General features: G+C 41.5%; 1 protein-coding gene and 1 long non-coding RNA gene across 5 annotated transcripts in view; one reads left to right on the top strand and one right to left on the bottom strand.

Annotated features, from left to right (window-relative positions):
- Positions 1 to 4,546: 4,546 nt before the first annotated feature.
- Arfgef1 (ARF guanine nucleotide exchange factor 1) overlaps positions 4,547 to 22,450 on the top strand; it is a 94,416-nt gene continuing 76,512 nt past the window's right edge. For 3 of the 4 annotated variants that reach the window (XR_015619622.1, XR_015619623.1, XR_015619624.1), the window contains exons 1-3: positions 4,547 to 5,142; positions 21,165 to 21,195; positions 21,790 to 21,946. Coding sequence is in view for 1 of the 4 variants with exons in the window: in NM_001277056.1 (NP_001263985.1) it covers positions 5,019 to 5,142; positions 21,165 to 21,195; positions 21,790 to 21,946 (312 nt within the window). In the remaining 3 variants the exon portion in view is untranslated. The remainder of the gene's footprint in view (positions 5,143 to 21,164; positions 21,196 to 21,789; positions 21,947 to 22,450) is intronic. The other variant, NM_001277056.1, reaches the window with a different exon arrangement.
- On the bottom strand, positions 13,928 to 18,169 carry LOC148005636 (uncharacterized). The gene is made up of 2 exons (XR_015620618.1): positions 14,224 to 18,169; positions 13,928 to 14,106 (listed from the first exon to the last, which is right to left on the bottom strand). It is a non-coding gene; the product is annotated as an uncharacterized LOC148005636 (long non-coding RNA).

Below are 22,450 nucleotides of genomic sequence, written 5' to 3' on the forward strand. Positions count from 1 at the left end.
CACACACACGCACGCACACACACAGTAGTTGAGGGTAATTTGAAGGTGGTATGGTACGTCTTATGAAACCATACTACTAAATGACCATTTTCAAGTGGATGAACACTTGTATTTCATTGGGAAGAAACAAGACAAAGGAATGGGCAAGAGTACACATTCGCTTTGGCAGGTTACCAACGTGTTTCTATTTGCTTCTGTCAGAATGTACTGGTAAGCTTGAGGCTCCGTGAGGGATCCTGCCTCAATATGTGAGGTTTCAAGTACGAGGTAGGGGATGCTGAGAGAAGACTGAAGGAGGAAGGAAGGAAGGAAGGAAGGAAGGAAGGAAGGAAGGAAGGAAGGAAGGAAGGGTGTAACTGAGGAAGCGAGAGGACTTTCAGATGATGGGGTTTTCCAGGCTGGGAAAGCTGAGTAAACAAAGCCAGGTGGGGTGGTGGTGGACACTCAGGGATGCAGAGAGAGGAGCCGAGCTGGGTGAACCCCGCCCACGTTTGGATTTCTGGTGTGAGAATAAAACACAGGATGAGGAAATCTGAAGAAGGGGTAGAAAGGTGAGTGCCCACAGCAAATACGTGTGGCTGGGGATAGAAGAGGTCACCACAATGACAGTAGGTTGGCTTGGTAAAAACACACAGCTTAGTTCTTTACAGTATGGGCTCTGGACTTTGGCTCCACAAACCACAAACCCCACTCCTGGTTCTGCTACCTGCCAACTGCGTGGTCTGTTCTTTAAGCTTAGTTTCTTCATTTATAAATGAGGGCTAATAATGAAACCTTCATTTGGGTTGTTGTATTTGCCCACAATAAGCTTGTATAAATATTAACTATTAATACCACCACTGAGAAATTGCTTGGGTGGCTGAATACGGCACCCTAACCCATTCTAAATCATTTTGAACCAAAGACAATTAGAAATATACACAAGGGAATCCATTGCCCCCTGCTCCCTATATTTGACTAAAAGCAGGACAGGAATTTACAAAAGAGCCCTCCTCTCTATCCAGAAGTTGATTAGTGGAGACAACTCTATGTGGCCTGAAGATCCCACTACAGACACCTACATGATAACCTTTACTTGTTATCTTCCCATTTCCCTGTGTTCCCGGCTCTCAGATCCACTGCTGTAGATGCTCAGAGTTCTTTTCCTTTGTTGCGTCTCTAAAACTGTTCTTTAAGATGCCAGCCAAGCCCCACTTCTGGTTACCTTCTGGTGTGTAGCTTCGCTGAACTTGTTAGTAAACTTGTTTGCTTTCTCTTGTTAATCAAATCTTCAGGGGCCTGGCCAATGGATCCACTTTTATAACAAACCTTTTTTACACTAAAATCAGGGGTCAGAGATGGGATGATTTGAGAGGTGATAGAATCCAGGGGTCCTGTGAAAGGCCACTGGACTCATTGCTTCTGCAGCCAAGTAAACACAATACTAGTAATCTTGTTCAATCATCAACCAAAGATATTCAGCCTTAATTAAAAATGTATTCCAACTTCAATTTTTACATCCCAGAGACATTTATAACATGGCTAAAGCATGCCAAGATACTGAATCTCAGAGAAAGTAGTTTATTGCTTTTATTGTCTGATATTATTTGACTCCTTGGAACCAAAGTACAAAATTTTTCAAAGAGAAAAGCCAAAACAGACAGTGTACAGTGAGGTTACTGATATCAGGAAAATTAATGAGGAGTTAGTTATTCAGTGATAAGGTGAGGAACAGAAATAGAATTCAAGACTTTTGAAAACTACAAGGAATACTGAAGAGGGCTTGAATAATCCAAGCACTATGAGTAAACAGGAAAAAAGAAACAAAGAAATACCCATGCACATACTCCGTTTCAAGTATGCTTACCCAAGTTTGGCACCCTCTGAATACCTGTCAATAAAAAACTAAAAAGGGCATTTTCCCTCTCTGGTCCCAGAATGTCAGCCTTGTTCTAAAATCTAATTCCATTTTGCTTCCTCCTGAGAACATTCCCAGTCTACTCCTGACTCTTGGGTGAAGTTGCAGGCTCAACTAGGGAGGAACTGGAATTGTGTTTTCAGAAGCATTCTTTTCCTACAGTAGGACGTTGCATATCCTTGGTCTTACATCTACTCGAATTCCAGTCTAGCTTATCCCTACAAATGCTCTTTCCACCTGGTTCTCGCTCAAAACCCAGTATTTGAGTATTTTATCTTTGATGCCAATTTTCTGAGTCCTGTCTAATCCATCACCAAAATAAATCTTGCCTGCCCATTTTCTTTCATCTCTAAAACTCCTCTAGAACTTTCATAAAAACGTTAGACAAAATCCTTAGCCTGTGCAGATGCTACGAAGCTTCAGCCCCTCATGACCCTTGTATAAAGCTTGATCCCAAGACTTTACATGGTGGCCAGGGGTCACAACCCATGGATTACCCCACACTGCTGTGACTGTCAACACCCTTGCTGGGCCTTCCACTCGCCAGACCACAAAGGTATATATCAGAAATTTCATGCATGTATACATGTATCTATTTACATGATCACTAGCTTGATCATGCCGTCCCCTTCTGACTTGGTTTAGCCAACTTCTCCTTCCATCAGTCTCCAGTTTAACAGTCACTTTTCTGGCTAGTTATCCCTGCATTGAAGATCTGCAGCCGACCACCTGCTGGCCCTTCCTTTAATCATACTTCACACATGCTTTGCAATTCCTGTTCACTATTTGTTAACATGCCTCTACATACTGTAAGCTCTACAAGGGAGGTATCACGGAGAGCTTTGTCTAGTGTCTTTCATCTATCCACGTTTCTATTTGACGAGTGCATTATAATTCCCTATGCCAGCAACACAGTAGATGGACACACAGGAAAGAATGGACGAGGTCTTTGCTCCTATGAGATAAGTAGGCAACCAGTAAACAAGCAGGACAATATGACTATAGATTGTGACACATTAAATACACTGTGAGCTCTTCAAGGGCAAGGATTTCTAGGTTGCTCATTCTTGACATTCATGTCTGCTGCTTAGTATAAAAACATTAAACATAACTGACAAGTTTTCCTTGCATCGTGTAAAACCCAAAACAGATATTCATAACGATGGGTACTCCTGCTTAAAGAGTAATTCTGAGGCTCAAACTCTTTTGAATTTGTTGTTCTGCTCTCTTTACTATGTAGCCAAAGGCAGGAAAAGAGAGTGGAAGGTAGTTTCTGAAAGTTGTTGTCTGTTTAATGAGCTAAACCTATTGGCTACATCTAGATAGAAGGGAAGCTAGAGAATGCTAATGCAGCTAGGAATGGAGGCAGAACAATAAACTGATCTGACTTACAGATAGTACTTTCAATGGAACCTGGTTCAAACATGGCGTTGCGAAGCAAAACCAAATTAGAAATGAGTATGTTTCCCTAATGTATAACAGAGAGTACGTTCTATTTGATGTAGGAGCAAAATGAATCTCTAATTTCCAAGAATCTAGTGTTTAAGACGAAGGTAATGGATCTGTGGATTTCTCAAGATATATATCTGTCCATTTTAATTGTATGTCACCTTCAGATTTCCCATTTTTATTTCCTTTTGCTTTTCACATGTCCCAAGTCCTGTCACTTTGCAGTGTTCACATCTTTGGATTTGAATGGCTGCATTAGTATAAGTCCACAGCTAACACAATCTAAGGAAAAGAATAAATAGCAAAAGACATATCTTAACAGGGATCCCATGTTGCTGGAGCCACACAATAGTATGGTCTGTATTTATTTCAAAGGATTCTTAACGTTTCCGCTCAGAAGAGCAGTGATTTGAGTTCTTCGACATTAAAGTAGGCACGGCATGGTCACGAGTATGTTTGTACTTAGAGCTTTTCCATTCTGAAATCTCAGGATTAAAGGTACAGAACCCGAGGACTCTGTGGGGTGCCTAAATCAGAAGCACTCACCTTAACTTCAGAGTCAATCAGAAAAGGGCATGAAATCTCGGGCTCACTGACTTACCCTATAGAGAGAGTAAAAAGTGAAAACATTCCTGAATCCTCGCCCACTGATTTTTAGCTTACATTTTGCAAAAGAGATCCTCCTTGAAGCAATCGAAAGGATCGGTCAAGGATAGCAGTTTCCTACACCTGAGAAGGAAATTTAGACCCCGTGTGGCAGGCGGAAACCAGGTGCGTCCGAGAGAGCGACGCGGGTGTTCCTGTGGCCCTAGGACCGCGAGGGACTTTGCTCCCCAGCGACCAGCTGTTCAGAAAGTTGGGGGAACCAGTGCACGGTAGCCAGGGGTCCTGTCTGCGGGCCTTGGGGGCGCCCCGTGTGCGGGGATCGCACATCCCAGTAGCCCGCAGAAGCAGAAGCCCCGCGCCACGCCGCGCCGCACCGCAGGACGCCCGCCACGCCCCACGCTGCCCTGCAGGCGAACGCGGGAGGCGGCGAGTCCCCGCCGGGCCGCCGTAGAGTCGCCGCTCCGGCCGCTCCTCCCGCGCCGCCCTCCGCCCCTTGCCTCCCGGCGCCGCGGCAGCTCTGGGCTGGCACCGCCGCCGTCGCCGCCGCCGCCGCCGCTTCCTCTCTGCAGCCGTTCGGCCGCTGCGTGACGCGTCGTTTCCTCTCAACATGGCGTCCGGGGCAGGTCGGCGGTGATGGAGGCCAGTCTGCGGCTGCGGCGGGTGCTCGTCCCCACGGTAGCTAAGGCAGCCTCGCGCCTGCTGGGTGTGTGAGGCGCCGCCGCCTAGGCCCTCGGCCCCGGGAAGACGGCCGCCCGGGCCGAGTTCCGTCGCCGCCGCCGGGCCGTAGGGACGAGTGAGGCGGGCGGCCGGGAAGCGACCGCCGGGCCGACGGCGCGGAGGCCGGACGGGCGCGGCCCTCGAACGGCGGCCCCTCGAGTGTGGCGAGGCTTTCGACGCCCTTGGCGGCCCCGCGGCCGCTCTGCGTCGCCCGCCGCTTCCTGGTGGCGCGGCTGCCCTCCACGCCTCCTCGCCCCCATCGCCACCTCCTCGCCTTTCTCCCTCCCCGTCTCCCTCCTCAGCCTCCCCTCCAGCCGCCGGGACTGCCGCCGCCTCCTCCTCCGCGTCCATGTATGAGGGCAAGAAGACGAAGAACATGTTCCTGACCCGGGCCCTGGAGAAGATTTTGGCCGACAAGGAAGTGAAGAAGGCGCATCACTCCCAGCTGCGCAAAGCGTGCGAGGTGGCCCTAGGTGAGCCTGGAGGAGGCCGCGGCGCGGGGGGCCGGCCGCCAGAGGTGGGCCGGCGGGGCGGCTCGTCCTGGGGGTCCTGGCCCGGTCCTGACCGCTGGACTGGAGTTGACAGCAACTCGGCTGGACGCGGGGCACCGGCTGGGTGGAGGAGGAAGGGCGGCCAGCCGGGGCCCCCGGAACTCGAGATGGTTAAGGATCACGGGGCACCTGGCTTCGAGCGTTCCACTGGACTGAATGGGGTGGGGGCTGGGGTTGTTGGTGGCCCCTGCGGTGCGGACAGAATGTCCTCCTTTGTGATGGAGCAGAAGATGAGCTGTTGTTTATTAGCTTAGAAATTGAGGTGGGGCCGATATGACAAGATCGGGCGTGGGGGAGGGTTCCGTATTGCAATTACAATAACTTTATGGTTTGGCGTGGTACTTTGAGAAGAAAGGTTGAAGTTGTTCCCTTGTTGACAGTCTCGAGAGAGGGGGTTGCAAAAGGTGCCTCGAGTTTGCCATCTCTCTGTCCCAGCTACAGGGAAAAAAAGAGTAGTAATGTAGCCTACTGGGCTGACCTGGAAGAACAAGACTAGAGGTTAAGGAGTGGTGGTGGCGGCTGTGTGGAAATGGGGAAGGAAAGAACCTTTAGATAAACTGGCATTAGGTAACATGGAAAGGGGTGTGTGTAGAATGAGAGAATAAAGAAAGACAATGACACCCACCAGCCTCATGTCTGGACAGTGGCAGCTGCTCTCAAGCTTCAATTGTGATTTATAGTTCAGACGGAAGAGGTCTAGTGTAGTGAGTGAAGCCACAGCAGGGGAAATCCAAACAATACCTATAACCGTGGTAGGCGGATAACGATTTGTTTGAGGCTGGCCTTTGGTAGCTCTAGTGTATCCATCAAATAGAATTGTTAAGCGAGAAAGCAGAACGTTTTATACAGATAGTGTGTGATGATTACTTACATTTTTGTTTATAGCCCTGGACTAGAGCAGCTCAAATTTGCAAGATACAGAGATGGTTATAAGTGGGTTTTGAAAAACATTTTTGAAAGGGGACAAACTAACTTTATGCTAAAGGGGTCACGATAGCTTAGAGGAGACAATTTTACATTTAAGTATTGACTTAAGACTACCGTTTAACTTGCTGCAAATGTTACAGACTCCCTCGTTTTCTCAATCCTTAAACTTAGTAATATGGAAAACATCAAATGGATTTGTTTACATCCACCAAAAATAAAGGGTGCTTTTTGTTGGTGGTGTTTTGTTTTTAATGTAGTATAGTGGACTTAAATAGTCCCTTCTTTTGCCCCTTCATTGGTCTTAAGTTCCCATTTTGTTATTGTAACTAACACGTTTCCTGGTGAATGAGAAGACTATTGTACAGTTGCAAGAACTGAGTTTATATTTGGGTCCTGAAAGGAATCATTAATTGGGGTGATAGGAATAGTTTTAAAGACTTTTAAAATAATTGTGCTCTGTAGGGTTTTCAATAACTTGGCAGGATAAAGAACATATGAATTTCAAATTAAAGTTTTAGTATTTCAGAACTAAGCTTTGCTGTTCGATTGTATGTGTGTGGGACTTTTTTTCTTTTTTAAAGCAAGGAGCATGGGGGCATGCAGACAGGTTCCAAGTAGCCCAGGCTGGTGAGGACAACTTGAACTTTCCTAAACCACTTGTCTCTGCTCTTGAAATCTGGGGTCACACATTCCACCATGCCTTGTTTTAGAGGTGCAGTGCAGGGGATAGAACCCTAGGTTTCATATTTGATAGGCAAGCATTCAATCAACTAAACAGTATCCACAGCCCAGAGTGTGTTTTCACTCTAAGTGTGCTGAAGCATAAACAGTTAAGGGTTTGATGTAAAGTGTTTTATGTACTTTTTCTCTTTCCAAATACTAACATAAGTAAACATGTTGGCAGCTCATTGTAACGAGAGTCTGGGTCTTAAGTCCTGCTTTTGTCACAGTGCAGTGTTACTGTGCTTGGACTGTCTCAGTGCAGTTAAGGGAGTGGACTCAGAGGATGTGAGTGCATTCTTTTGTTAACTGCAGCTAGTTCTTGCCACTCTCCATTTCTTCAGAAGTCTGTAGCTCCCTTAACTGCAGCCCTGACATTTTTAGGCATAGGAATTCTTGATGGTGTGTGCACCAACTGGATCTTGCTTCTTTAAATCAGATTTTGCCACTTTAAGCACCAGACTACTTTGTTTACAGGAAGTTTTTTGGTTTTTGGTTTTTTTTTTTTTTTAACAACAGGTATTTTCCATGTTCCATAAAAGTTACATTTAGCCCTCTATAAAGTACAGTTTCAGTATGCAATCTCGTGGGTTTTTTAAGTTTGGGATAACTGCTACCTATTCTGACTGTCTTGAAACTCATTATGTAGATCAGGCTACCCTTGAACTGTAGAACTTGTGGCAGTCCTTCCTGCCTCTGCCTCCATGGTACTGGGATTACTGGTGCCTGCTAGCACTACAGGTATGTGTAGCTATTGTTCAGACTCTTGTAAAGATTCCTGTATGTATTCATTCTCTCTTTAGATGTTATTGAAGCTGAAAGGAGATGGAGCTGAAAACATACGATATACCAGACTTTGAATCTTTTTCTGGTTTTGTTTGAAAAAATTTTATTGGCATTCAAGTAAAATTCACATCATTGATATTTGTGATATTTATCTTCCCTTTATTATAATGACCAGTTAAAATAAGTTTTCTGTAAATGATACATATAAAATTACAGCTTATCATGAACTCTTAAGAATATTTTGACTAAAAATACAACTTTTTGTAAACAAGTCATAGAAGCCAGGTTCGGTGACTGATCCTGTAATTCCAGCAGTTGGGAGAATAGATTACCATGAATGATTCCAGGCCTTCTTGGTTAAGTTTTCACTCTCAAAGATGCTATATAAATGAACTTTTAATGTTTACAAACAGTAACAAATCTTTAAAGGGTATACAATTATTTAAAGCTTATTTTAAAATTTCTAACATGCTAGATTTTATTTTACAAAATGGTTGTAACAAAGCCTTGTTAAACTGGTAGGAAGCCCATAGGCCCAGAACAGCTAGCTCCAGGTTGCCCTCTCTTGGTACCTGCCCTATAGTTCTGTGTAGTGAACACTGAGGGATTCTCTGCTGCCCTAGCTTAGTGTGATCCATGCCTGCTCTTGAGAATCCTGCATTAAAAATAGTCTGGCCATCTGCTGGCAGATGAGACGACAGCTGAGCTATTTTTAGTTTCAAAGAATTTAGGATTGTTTCAGTATTGAGCTTGAAGGTGGCATTGTTTATCTTGTCCCAATATCAGTTGGGACATCCTCCAGTCAGGTTTCTAAGTTCAGGAGTTTCTTTGATGTTAGGTGTAAGTAGACTAGTTAACTCCTTGCTTTAGGTAACTTCGACAGTACCTACAGATGATAGAGTAAAAGTTCATGGTTGGAAACGGACACGGCTGCAGAGTAACAGAGGTCTTCAGAAAGAAAGACATTTAGAGCCCATGATAGGGCAGGGAGACCTACAGGGATGCAAGAGAAGTCATTTTTGCTCAGGCAGAATGAGTTTCTGTTGTTCATTGTATTGTGAAATGATCCTGCTGACTTAGCTTTCTTAGGAGTTTATTACCCATAAATATAATTTATCCCATAAATACTTCATTTATTTATTTACTTACTTACACGAGTTCTTGCTTGGTAGATTTGACTGGCCTGCCACTAGCTCTGTAGACCAGGCTAACTCAAATACAGCAATCATCCTGCCTTGGTCTCTCCAGTGTTGGGAGATGTGAACCAACTTGAACTTGTCAGAAATACAAATGTAATATCATGATGTAAATATTACAGAACTTCCTTGCTTCTGCCTCACTAACCCATTCTTATTTCCAGTGGTAGTAGGATTATAAAGAATATGAGTGGAGGATGAATTACTTTGAGTCTTTTTGGTCCTGGATTTGGGATACTTTTAACTTATCACCATTTACAAGCAAGTGACATCTCTAAACAATTTCACAGTATTTATGCCAGTATGTGCATGTGCATATTTTTGTGTGGATATGTTTGCCCACATATATGTGTCTGGGCATACATGGATGCTACAGGCCAGTGTTGAGTGCCCTGTCTATTACCGTATATAATATGGTGACCTTATATATTAAGATAGAGCCCTCCTCTCATTCAATATAGAAACTACGATCTTTGTTAGACTGTCAGGGCAGGGAGCCCCTTTGATTTCCCTGTCTGCCCACCTCCCAGCACTGGAGGAACAAATGTGTGTCATTGACATCCCTGGCTTTGTGTGGGTGCTGGGACTCCAAATCCAGGGCTTCGTGCTTGTGCAGCACACACTTTACCAGTGAGCTGTCTCCCACCTTCCTACAACTTTAATCAATTAGCAAGTCTTCCTTGCCATCTAAAGTAAAAAGATAGTATTCATTCACTACCTGAGCTGCGTGAATTTTTGAGTTGTCAAGGGAAGAAAAGTAAAGAAAGATCCAGTATATACTGGTCTTTACTTTCACATTTCAAATTGGTTTTAAGGATCCTTTATTCAGAGTGGCCATGAATAAAATGTTGTGAAGCCCAAGCTGTAGAGAAACCTTTAACCCAAAAATCTGAGTTGACAAAGTTCAGGTTATGGTCAACATATAATCTTATTTCCATTTGGAAAGTTTAAAATGTACATGAAAATTCTCTAAAGCAATCAGCTGAATTTTATTTAGCTTCTCCTAGATTTATTAGATCTTTTTTCAGTCTCTTAATGTAGTTAATGCCGCAGGGATACATGTTCACTGGGAATTACTTTGAAACACTGTTTAAGGGAAAAGACAAAGTAGATAGTACAATGACCAGAAGGAACTACTGCTGAGACAGTTCTTCTGAACAGCCTTGTTTTAGGAAATAGTCCTGCCCCGGTAAGCAGCTCGTAGCCAGGCGTGGAGGTGTGTGGCTGTAATTCCAGCACTTGGGGGGTGGGCGTCACGGAGTTTAAGGTTGGTAGTGGCAACAAAGATCCTGTCTTAAAAACAAAGCAATTAAAAAGAGAAACAAACCAAAAACAAGAACTGGGTTGGAAGCTCAGGGGATAAGAGGGCTTGCTTAGAAAGCTGGACTGTCTGTGTTGAGTCTCTACCAATGAATAAAGCCGATGTGGTAGTGTAGACCTGTAAGCTCGGGACTGAGGAATTGGAGATAGGATCTGGAGTTCAAGGTCACTCTGGGCTACTCAAGACCTTGTGTCAGAAAAGGTTCATGGGACAATTAAGGTGAAGACTACTTTTGGTTTCCTTTTTACCCTTTCCATCTCCTGACAGATACTAAATTGACTTTCCTGATAACCTTCATCTTATAGATAAAATTATGAATAGAAAATAATTTGAGGAAGTGTTTGTCATGATATTCCTTGTGTAATTGAGGAAACATCTAACAAAGAAAAATACGGGGGTTGGGGATTTAGCTCAGTGGTAGAGTGCTTGCCTAGGAAGCGCAAGGCCCTGGGTTCGGTCCCCAGCTCCGAAAAAAAGAACCAAAAAAAAAAAAAAAAAAAAAGGAAAAAAAAAAAGAAAAATACACAAGTAAATTATTGATGTTCCAAGTAAAATTATTTTAACTATTTTTGAAAATTTGTACATTTTTATGTATATGAGCCTTTTGCCTGCATGTATATATGTGCACCCAAGGAAGTCGGATGATAAGATTCCATTCACTTGGAGTTATAGCCAGCTATAAGGGTGCATGTGTATAATGAGAACCATACCCAGGTCCTCCTAAAGAGCTGCCAGTGCTCCTAACTGTCAAACCACTTGTCTCTTCAGCCCCACAACATAATTCTCTCTCACTGTATGTTTATCCTCCTGTCTCTTCGGAGGTTGACGAGTGGGATGAATTGAGCCCTGGAGTTTGAGACTGGGCAATAAATAGCAAGGCCTGGTCTCAAAAGTGAAAAGAACTAGACGTTCACTCTGTTATTTGTGGGTTTTCTCCTGTATTGGATAGTGCATCTGCATTGGGCACTGTAAACAAAGCATGCCTTCATGGAAGTTAACATTTTATTAGGGCGAGGATTATAGGAACTACAAATGAAAAATAGTATCAGATTGTTATCTGAAGAAATATCTCAGAAGGGTAAAGGTACAAGAGGAGCTGACTGTCAGGACATTGGAGGGAAAAGTGAGAGATTCGGTCTTTTAGGTAGATACCTAAATGAAATAACAAAGGAAACAGGATATGTGCTTACTATAATTCGGGTTACAGAGACTTACACTGTTGGGGAAGAGGGAAGTGAGATGAGCAGCTTTGGTGTTTTATCTGTGGGAAATCCAGGAAAGATACTTTAGTTTTGGAGAAAGGGTCTCATAAAAGGCAAACTGGCCTGGAATTTCCTGTGTAGGTGATGACCTTGATCTGATCTTCCCAAATCCCACCTTCCAAATTTGTTCTGCCAGGTCTGGCCTCTGGCAAGCTTTTAATAGGGGTTGCAGGTAGAGAGAGAAAACACTCAGGAGAGATAAATTGCCCCCCTCTTATTGTTTTGTGGATTTTGTTTGTTTATTGAGACAGTCTTTCAGTGTCTATTCAGACTGATCTGGAACTGGTGGTCCTCCCGCCTTAGCCTCTCAGATGCTAGGATTGTATGTATGTGTCAGAGGGCTTGGCGTGAGTGTGCATGTTTGTGTGTGTGTGTGTGTGTGTGTGTGTGTGTGTGTGTGTGTGTGTGGTTGGTTGGTTTTGTAGTTTGTTTTTGTTTTTTAGCAGACATCATTATCTTGCCTTTACATATATTTTATGTTTTTAAAGCAGTCTTGATATCCTGATACATTACCTCTACTCTCCTAGAACTCAGCCCCTGCCCTCTGTCACCACATGTACTCTTCAGTCAAGTGCTAAGATTACAAGCATGCTTTATTGTGCTTGGTTTTAGTTTTTTCCTTTTTGTTTTTGATGCTGGAGTTTGAGCCCCAGGGCCTTGTGCACACTGCGAAGGCTCTCTACCACTGAGCTACTTTCCCAGCCCCAGAATTAAAAACAAAAAGCAAAATAAAGACCATTAGTTCTCTGATGTTCAGTCTGTTTGCCTCAACCCTTACCCCACCTGCTCTAGACCCAATCCCCTTCCCTACAACCCAGCTTCCTGTACTGTGTTTTCCTACTGAAGTCCTTCTGTGTTGCCTACAAATTCTTAGATGCCATCCACAGAAGCGTAGTCAACTTACCAGGTGCTGCACACTTAAAGAAAGCTAATTCTCTTTCACCCAGACCCTATCCCTTGTCAGTAGCTCCTCTGCTAGACAGGGTTGGGGACTTCCTGTGCACCTCCACTTGCCATGCTGGGGCTGGTCTGGTATGCTGTCCCAATCACTGTGCGTTCATATGTGTTGTTTCCAGAAGACACTGTTTGATTACAGTCTTCTACTGCCTCTGTCTCTTTCTACCCCTTCAGGGCAGGAGGTACAAACCTTTTCCTGCTAAGCAACTTTTACCACACCTAGAATGTTTTAATCATAGAGTTTCACAGTGATATAATAGGAAATTTTCTACTTAAAAGTTGTTGTTGTTGTTTAAAGATTTGTTTGAACACACTGTTGCTTTCTTCAGACACACCAGAAGAAGGCATTAGATCCCATTACAGCTGGTTGTGATCCACATGTAGTTGTTGGGTCCTCTGGAAGAGCAGTCAGTGCTCTTAACCACTGAGCTGTCTCTCCAGCCCCAGTAGTGATGGTCCCTTTTAATTGTCAACTAGATTGACACAATGAAGAATCACTTGGGAGTGAGATTGTTTAAACCTATACTGCATTAAAAAGGGAAGAGAGTAAAGGATGGGTTCATTTGTCCTCCCTGTGCTCTTGACTGTGAACTATAACTTGGAATGGGGAATTAAAATAAACCCTTTCTCCTCCGGATTGTTTTTGTCAGAGTATTTTATCACAGCAACAGAATTAAGACAGTGACTCATACCTGTAATCTCAGCACTTGTAAGGCTGCTGTGAGCTCAGGGCCAGCCTTGACTGCATGCTGAGTTTCAGGCCAGCTTGGACTCTAGAATGAGACCCTATTTCAAAACAAACAAAAATAAATGTTCCTCCCCTTCCACAGAAGTTTTTCCTCTGAGAATGATATAAAACAAATGCAAATATCAATTGTCAGATTCTTTTTTTCAGTGAAAGCAAATCTTTTCCTAGAAATGATCTTTTCACCTTGTATACATGATTCATTAAGGGTCTCAATACTGATCTCCTTTGATTCTGAGTGGGCACTATAATCCAGTGTCTGTTCCCCGTAAAAGAAGAGGATAGGACATAGGGGCGCACAAAACAAGAAGACAGTATGAAAACAGTGGTGGAGTTTGGAATTATGCTGTTACAATCAAGGAACCTCAGAAGCCAATCAAAGGAGACTTCCCTTGGTTCTGCTGCCCCAGAGAATAAACTTTTGCTGTTTTAAGTCACCAAGTTTATTGATAATTCTTAGACAGTCCTGGAAACTAGTGAAAAAGTTTTTCCTAACCTTTCAGACCAAGTTGATTTCTTAATTTGAATTTTCATTTTTAAAATATAGAAAATATTGGTTATGTGTGGGGCTCTATTCTGATTGCCCCATGAATCTGGGGGATGCAGTGTAGGGTTTGGTATGGATTGAGTAGAAAATCTGAGACTTTAGTGTAGGCTAAATGGAAAAGAGTCAAGCACAATTATTTACTTTGGTATTCTCTTGCTTGTTTTGTGAAGCAAATCTGTGCACATAGACACACATAGATGGTACTAAATTGGTCTGCATAATCTACATTATTTTTCATTCAGAAAAACTCAAACATTTTAGAAATACCTTTTATTTTGATATTAACTGTAAGAAAATATGAAGCCATAATTTTGTCTCAAATTGAATCTAAATGTCAATCAGCTATTCACAGCCAATGCCTATCTAGAGTTTTCTAAGAAAGGGAATAATAAAAACATAAGTAGCCAAGGTATGAATGCCAAACACTTTAATTTTTTTTTTTTTTTTTTTTTTGGTTCTTTTTTTCGGAGCTGGGGATCGAACCCAGGGCCTTGCGCTTCCTAGGCAAGCGCTCTACCACTGAGCTAAATCCCCAACCCCACACTTTAATTTTTGATGCATGAGATTGAATTCAGGCTAAAATTGTAGACAGAGGAGAAGCTATATGGCATTTGCTGGTCTGTTTATATTTATAATTCAAATAAAATTGGCAATTTACTTTTTACCTTTTCTAAAAGAAGACCGTGGCAGTTCCTCCAAGCAATTTTAAAAAGTAAAACTGAGGAAACAGCACCAGATGTTTTTGTTGTGGGGACACCAGTTAGCTGTTTTCCTTTTGGTCTGTTCTCCTTCCCTGGCCTTTCTTTGGTTTTATAGTTCTGGGGATCAAAGCCAAGGCCTCAAGCCTGCTAGGCAAGAGACTGGGTTGCTCTCTAGTCACTTTGTTAGTTAGTAAATAAAAACATTCCTTTAAAGATTTATTTATTTACTTTATGTAAGCGAGTACAATGTAGCTGTCTTCAGACACACCAGAAGAGGGCATCAGATCCCATCACAGATGGTTATGAGCCACCATGTGGTTGCTGGAAACTGATCTCTGGAAGATCAGTCAATTAACCACTGAACCATCTCTCCAACCCAGTAAATAAAGGCATACTAGGCTGGGGAGATGGTTTGCTTGGTAGTGTGCTTGCCTTGCAAGCATAAAGAATGGAGATTAATCCTAACAATTCACGTAAAAGTCCCGGTATGGTAGTGCACTCTTGGAATTCCAGTACTAGGGAAGCAGGATGATTTACTGGCTTGCCAGCCCAGTCCTATTGCAAGCCCTGTCACAAGAAACAAAGTGAATGTCCCCCCAAAAAGTAACATTTGAGGATAACTTTTGGTCATTACACGCATGTGCACAACTTTATTGAAGTATAATTTACAAACTGTAAACATTACCTACTAGTATCTGTACCAAACTGTGCAGTCACCACCATAATCCAGTTCCAGAACATTTCCAGCAGCCTAGTAAAACCCTAGTGCCATCCCCAATTAATCTTTGCTGCTTCTCTCAGTTTCACACATCACTTAATATGGTTTGTCTCTAGAAATGCACTTTCTGAGCACTTTGTACAAGTAGTCCACACTGAGGAGGTGTTCTGTCTTTCATTCAGTAAGCACTTGAAGTCTGTTTTGATGCTTCGTCCCTGCTGAGGGTAGTGGTTCACAACTGTAATCCTTCAGGAAGTTGAGGCAGGAGAACTCCAAGCTTCAGGCATGCCTGGGTGTATCCCCTATCTCAACAACAACCGCAAAACACAAACCTCAGTTTTGTATTAGTGAATAGGAAAATTCAGCTTCCTTATTTGAAATGCGTGGGATCTAAAGTGCCCCAGACTTAAGAGTTTTGCAGATTTTAGAGTATTTGCAGACTACTGGCCAAAGGTAAATGTTCTGAAATCTGAAACGTTTTGCGTACTAACAACACCTGAAATGTTTCCATTCTGGAACATTTCAATTAGCTGTGCTCTTATACCACATTTCCTCTGTCCGTCAGTTGACACACACTTAGGTTAAATGAATAATGCTGCTGTAACTGTTTGGGTAGAAGTCTCTGTGTGCATACATTTTTGTTTTTCTTAAGTCGATAATCTAGGAGTGGATTTGATGGGCTGTATCAAATTAAATTTGAAGGGTCATCTCACTAAAGTGCTTGACATTTTTCTAGACCTTGTTCTACACATACAGACACTGAGGTCTGAGCATGTAAACAAGTGTGTTCTTTTCTAAAAAAATTCTCTCCGCCCTTTTCTCTCCTTCTCCTCCCCTCCTCAATTGTGTGTGTGTGTGTGTGTGTGTGTGTGTGTGTGTGTGTGTGTGTGTGTGTGTGTACGTGTACGTGTACCATGTTGTGCCCTCGGAGACCAGAAGAGGATGCTGGCATCTGAGCTAGGTTCCTCTACAAGACCAGCAAATGTTTTTAACCATTGACACATCTCTCTAGTCTCCAGAAATATGTTCTTTTAAAAAAATTACACTAATTTCTAAGGCAACCATAGAAGTAACAGCTAATATTGTTTAGTGAATGCTGGGTTCTATGCCCATTAAATACTTACTGTTTCTATCTTTCTTGATTTTCAGAAGTCTCCTGAATGTTTAAGTAATTGAACTATTTTCATTTTGTAGACAAAGAAACTGAGTTTTGAGTATGTATTTAGCAGAGTTGGAATGTAGCTCTGCACTGTCTTGGTGTCTGTGTAGTCATTACTTCTGATCTAAAGTAGCAATCCTGACCTTTCTGTTAAGCACAGCATTGTATATGGGTTAGAGACAAGTTGCAGAAGGAGAAAGGAGCTGTTGGGAAAAGAAAAAGGTTGGTCATTTTGCATGTCTATACAGATGCATGTCTGCAGTCTCAGCACTTGATATGATGGGTGTGGTGGGCAGAAGTATTCAAGGTCATCCTTAACTGCATAATGAGTTGGAAGCAGCCTGGGCTACTTGAGAACCTTCCTCAATAAATCAACCAAACTTTACCAACCAGATAAATGAATGAAAAGTTCTGGACTTTACTTCCGAGGTAGAGCACACACATAGCATGTGGTTTAGCTCTGGTTTCAGTCCTCAGTACTAGGAAAGGAAAATTTAAAACAGAAAAAGGGATGAAACATGTAACTGACAAACATATGTAAGTGTATATAAAATCAGTAGTTAGATATGTTAATGTAGAGTGTTAGTCTGCTCTGTATATTCTCAGTGACTCTGCAGGGTATTTTTCTCCTGTCTGTGACAGCATAAACCATGATGGAGATAGGGTTTTAGTTCAGTATTCCCACTTAAGAAATTCTTCTGTAGTCACAAAAAGTTCTGATAATGTATTTGGAATTCTGAAAAGTTGTGTAATTTCTCAAGGATTCTGCATAGACTGCCTTTTATTCTAGTTCTACCCCTCAATATTTATGTGTCTGTGTGTGTGTACATGTATGTACATGTGTATGTGTGAGTACACATGGGAGAGACAGAGACAGAGACCAACCGAGACCTAGTAAGTTTAGAGTTACTTACATGTGCATAAGTGAGGGGTTATAGGTGAGGCACATGAGCAAGTTAACCAATAGGGACACCACAAAAAGAATGTGTTCACCACCCATCCCGAGCAGCCATTAACTGACAGTAGCTCCTTCAGGAGGGTTGAAGCCAGAGGAGGTTTTCCCTTATCCATGATGGAATGCTGGTAGACCCAGGCTTGTGATTATGGGCAAGCAATCCCAACCATTTTGAGTTCAGGAGAGCAACAGCCATATTGTAGCTGGAAAGACAGTGTTATAGAGCACTCTTCTCTATCATTTGCACCCTCTTCTGTATTCTCTCAGTTCTGTCTCATTTTGGGGCTTGCTTTGAGCATGCTGGCCAGTTATAATTCTGTCCTCTACAAAAACAAGTTTCTCTTACCAAAGCAGAGAGCAACACTCTCTACTAACGTAAGTATGTAGAAAGCAGTTTTGTGAATACAACATATCCTCTTAGCAAAACAACAACAGTTTCTCTACTAGAGTCAGACCTATCCTGCCATAGCATTTTGATCAGGTTTACAGTACCAGGTTTGAGTTTGGCCTGTACAGCAGACTTCAAATCAAACCAGAAAGCAATTGATTACAGTCATGCTACAGTATCCATAAAGCTACATCTGAAGCTCTAACTCCTTCCACCCATTTGCTGTACTACCCCACTCCTCTTTCAGATTCTTTCTTTTTATTAAATCTTGTGTGTGCGTTTTAAAATATATAAACACAGACTGCTCAGTCCATATAATGATACTTGTTTGTATGTTTTCAGAGCTGACTTTGGTGTTAAATAACCAATTAATGTACTCCTCCTTGAGGAAGACTATTTCTCTCATTCTCAGTATTCCTTAATTTTCTATAGCTTTTGGTGTGGGGTTAGGACCCCTTGAGCTTATAGACATATTATCCTTGTTTAGCCTTGTTGATGAGATTTCCTAGATTTAGTTTCTCTGACATTGTAGAAGACAGTCTCCCCTGGGTTCGGTCCCCAGCTCCGAAAAAAAGAAAAAAAAAAAAAAAAAAAGAAGACAGTCTCACAGCAAACTTTCTGGTCCTCAGGCAGCAGTTGTGACTTAACCTTAGCTGCCCGAGGAAGAAGCGCAACACAGGGCAACAGCAATTAGCCTGTAATATTTGGAATTCTCTTGGGTGGCTGTGACCAACAACTCAGAAGAGGACTTCTCATGCTTGGTGTTGGGGTTTTTGGAACTCTATGGCCCCTTGAGGAGAGCATTGTAAGCCCATATAGGAATTTTTGTTTGTTTGTTTCCTCTCTCTCCCTCTCCCTCCCCCTCTCTGTGTGACATAAGGAGTATTAAGTAAAATAAATATATAAGTTACATATTCGTATACAGACTTACGTATGATATAGGTGTATGTTTTAGTTAGGTAGTTAATAATACTCCTTATGACTTTCAGACATCTTATTGTTATTTTTCATTCTCCCTTCTATATTTATATTTCTTCAATTATTTTGAAGTTTCAGTTTTTCTTTACCATGTTTGTTGCTAACATGAAGAACATTTGAATTCCTTTAAAGTAACCCTAGTGCTGATTTTTCTTGTTATTTTCATCTTACAAGGTTTAGACTTTTTAAATAAGCTTTTAAAATATGGTTTATTTATTGTTATTTTAAACGTGCATTGGAGTTTTGCCTGCATGTATATTTGTGGGAGAGTATTGGATATCCTGGAGCTGAAGTTACAGACATTTGTAAGCTGCCATGTGGGTGCTGGGAACTGAACTTAGGACCTCTGGAAGAGCAGCCATTGTCTTAATTGGTGAGCAATCTTTCCAGCCCACAGAGCCTTAAATTTTCCACTGAAAATGATATACAGTGATAGAAATGTGCCACTGACTTAAATGTTAGCCTTTATGGTGTTGCATGATAGTTTTGCTGCCATTCAGACAATACATTTGTATACAGTGTGTCATTTCTCTATATCTGCTTTCACTATTTTTCCCTCTTTGCTCCTCTGAAATTTAATTACAATGTATCTTGGCATGTATTTCCTTGGGTATCTTATTCTTGTTTCCTCAGCTTTAAAATACATAGTTTTTTGTTTGTAGTTTAAAAAGCCTTGTTAATTATGAAGTCAGTTTCGTAGCTAATAGCTGGTATTGTAGCTTATAAAAGAATACAGCATGAGGGTACATATATCCCTTTGATAAAAAGGAATGATGAATTTTTTTACATAGGAGGTGTGTTCTGGGATCCAAAGTGAAACATTTCTTCCTGTGGTTTCCTGCAAAATAATTTTGAGAACTGTTGATTAAAATCACTCACGTTTTATTTCATTTGAAGAAGGCAGCGTCCCTGGATTTGAGACTGATACTGATAAGCAAAGAAGTGGGATTCCCCCCTCTCCAAATTACTTGTTTTTATAGTGTGTTTTTCTAACCAGTTAAACATATCACAAAATCAAGTTTCTAAGTAGTTATGATCTGAATGAATTGGAAACCAGGTCTTAGGAACACTCAGCATCATTCTCCGTCCCAGTGTTAGATTCCAGAGCCAAAGTGAAAGGGAGGAGAAAAGAAGGAAGGAAACACAAAACAGAACACAATTTTAATCTTGTTTCTCTCTTGTAGGGCTCTGTACATTGCAACATTGCTGAATGTCTACCTATTGTGTGACTGACAGAGCTGGATGCTAGGAATGCAGCAAAGGACTAAACACACTCTTACCGTCCACAAATCCCCACTAAAGTGGACCCCTCTTATCTAACTGACATTTGGAACCTTTTGTTTGTTTGTTTTTTTCAAATCAAATCCTGCCTCTTGCACATTCCAGTGCCACTGTTCTACTCCTCCTGTGAGCTTGGCGTTTAGAGTCCATGTACGAATGATCAGCTGGTGTCTTTTTTTCTGTGCTGTCTTATTTCTCTTAAGCACTGTAAATCTTTATTAAGTTGTGTCTTTAAACAGTTCCAAGTGATAGTTTATATTATCCCTTCTTTACTCCTATCCCTGGGAAGATGGAAAGGCTTTAGTCCTCAGACAACTAGACTGAAATCCTGATATCAAATGCCTGGCACACAATAGACAATGAGTAAGTTGTATATAGTTTCAGAATCGGTGCTATAGCAAAGTAATTTGAGCAAGTTACTTTATACTTCATATAGTGCTTGACAATAGAAGGTAGTCAGTAAATAGTAAAGGTGTTAGATTAGCTTTTCTGAGGAGAGACATGAATATCTCTTTACCCCAGTGACAGACCAAAAATGACTACCCAACTCTAGCTTGCTGAAGCAATTAGCTTAATTGCAGTTACTTACAGGAGCATGGGGTGGGGGTGGGGTGTCATGAAACTGGAAGGCGCACCATGAAAAGGAAGGTGAGGATCTTAAAGCAGAGGGGAGGAATATCGGAGTGCATGGGGAGAAGAGAAGGTTTCCAGTGAGGGGGAAATGAACCAGTCAGGGTTACACAGGAAGCGGGTGATAAGAGGGAAAGAAGAAAAGAAAGCTATGTGAAATGCCATACTATTTATTTTGCATGCTACATTAAAAGATTAATTTTAAAAATTGGACATACTTGTTTTATAGGGTTTTTTCAAATATAGTTCTAACTAGAAAAATTAGTTATTATCAACACATACAAGCATTTTCAAGAAGTTATAATTCTATTAGAATAATCTTACTGAGAGACACAGAGTGCCCCTTCCCCCCACATACAGACGGACAGACAGACAGACAAGATTGTGGCTACAATATTTTTTCCTAGTACTTCTGGTTAATGTAGTTATTAAAGAGAAAGGGGGAATGCTTTGGTAATTCAAATTCTTTGTTTGTTGATTCACATTCTTTGTGATCTATTATTTCTATATTTAGGTGAAATAAAATTTGAGAACTGATTTTCTTTTGAATTTGCAACTTTGCTGTTTTGTTTTTAATGTCCCAAATGAGCTTATGAAGACTATAATCAAATTACCCAGTAAACTTTCTGTCTCCCCGTACTAACGTATGCTTCTCTCTTTTTGCCTTCACCAGAGGAAATAAAAGTTGAAACTGAGAAACAAAGGTTTGTATGATTTCTTTTGGTTTTATAAAATTAATTTGCATACTTTTCAGTCTTGACCAAAATAGTAATACAATTATCTATAGTTTAGCATTAAAGATTTTCTTTATCTTTGTAATAAAATTAAAAATAGTTCTTAAGAAACAAGTTCATGTAAGTTAGACATTTCCAAAACACTTATAGCTATATTTTAACTTCTTTTCACAAAGTTCAATGTATATTTATAAAAATTACTATATTTCTTTGACCATGTTAGCTTCTTTAGAACATTGTAGAAATAATTCAGAAGTGTACTTCAGCATAAGGACATGCAGAAAGTCCATGGCTATTTCAAGTTTCATGAAGTATTTACATGGTAGATGTTGGGATCTTTGGAAAAAGAGAGAAATCCCATGTTGTATCCAGCAGCTGAGGTCACTGCCAGTGGTCACCCTAGAAGATCACTTGAGCTCCCTAGACTGTGCTTTCCTGTGAAGTACAAAAGACAGAAAAGTGGTCAGTAGTAAGGTGCTTTTCATGACTGATATTTTTTCCTCATGGATTTGTCATCATCAAGGTAAATATGGTATTCTATGTAAACTTTCTTTTTTTATCTAGTCCTCCTCATGGAGAAGCAAAAGCTGGATCAGGCACCCTTCCACCAGTGAAATCAAAGACAAATTTTATTGAAGCAGACAAGTACTTCTTACCCTTTGAGTTGGCATGCCAGTCCAAATGTCCCCGCATAGTTAGTACATCTCTAGACTGTTTGCAGGTATGTATAAAATGGTATCTAAAGCGGTCTGGTTTCAGTGTATTTCTAATATTGCTCACAGTTGATTGTTTAGACATGACCATGAAAGCCTTGAACTTTTGAGGTAAAAAACAAAATAGTCACTTATATTCCAGATACACAGTAGCTGCAAAATGATGTTTCTTCTTAGTATTAACAAAACCATTAGCGAAACAAAACCTACGGTGTTGGTTTGCTCTCTTCCCATCAGTGCTACAATACTGTTGTATGTTTTGTTTTTGGGATGGATACTCACTATGTTCCCTGTGTGGCCTTGAACTGGTTTCAAGCAGTCATTCTACCTCAGCCTCCAAGTAGAGAGTCCCACAGGCATGTACCACTGAGCTGAAGTCATCACTTGGAAGCGATTTCACTAAACCCCTGCTAGTTTATAGAGTGCAGCATTTCCATGGTGACACTGTTGCCATCTTACTATTTTGCTCACCCTGTGACATTCATTAATGTCAGAAATTGTCATGAGTACTT

Source organism: Rattus norvegicus, chromosome 5 (genome assembly GCF_021556685.1).
Source record: "Rattus norvegicus strain SHRSP/BbbUtx chromosome 5, alternate assembly SHRSP_T2T, whole genome shotgun sequence".
Taxonomy (NCBI): domain Eukaryota; kingdom Metazoa; phylum Chordata; class Mammalia; order Rodentia; family Muridae; genus Rattus; species Rattus norvegicus.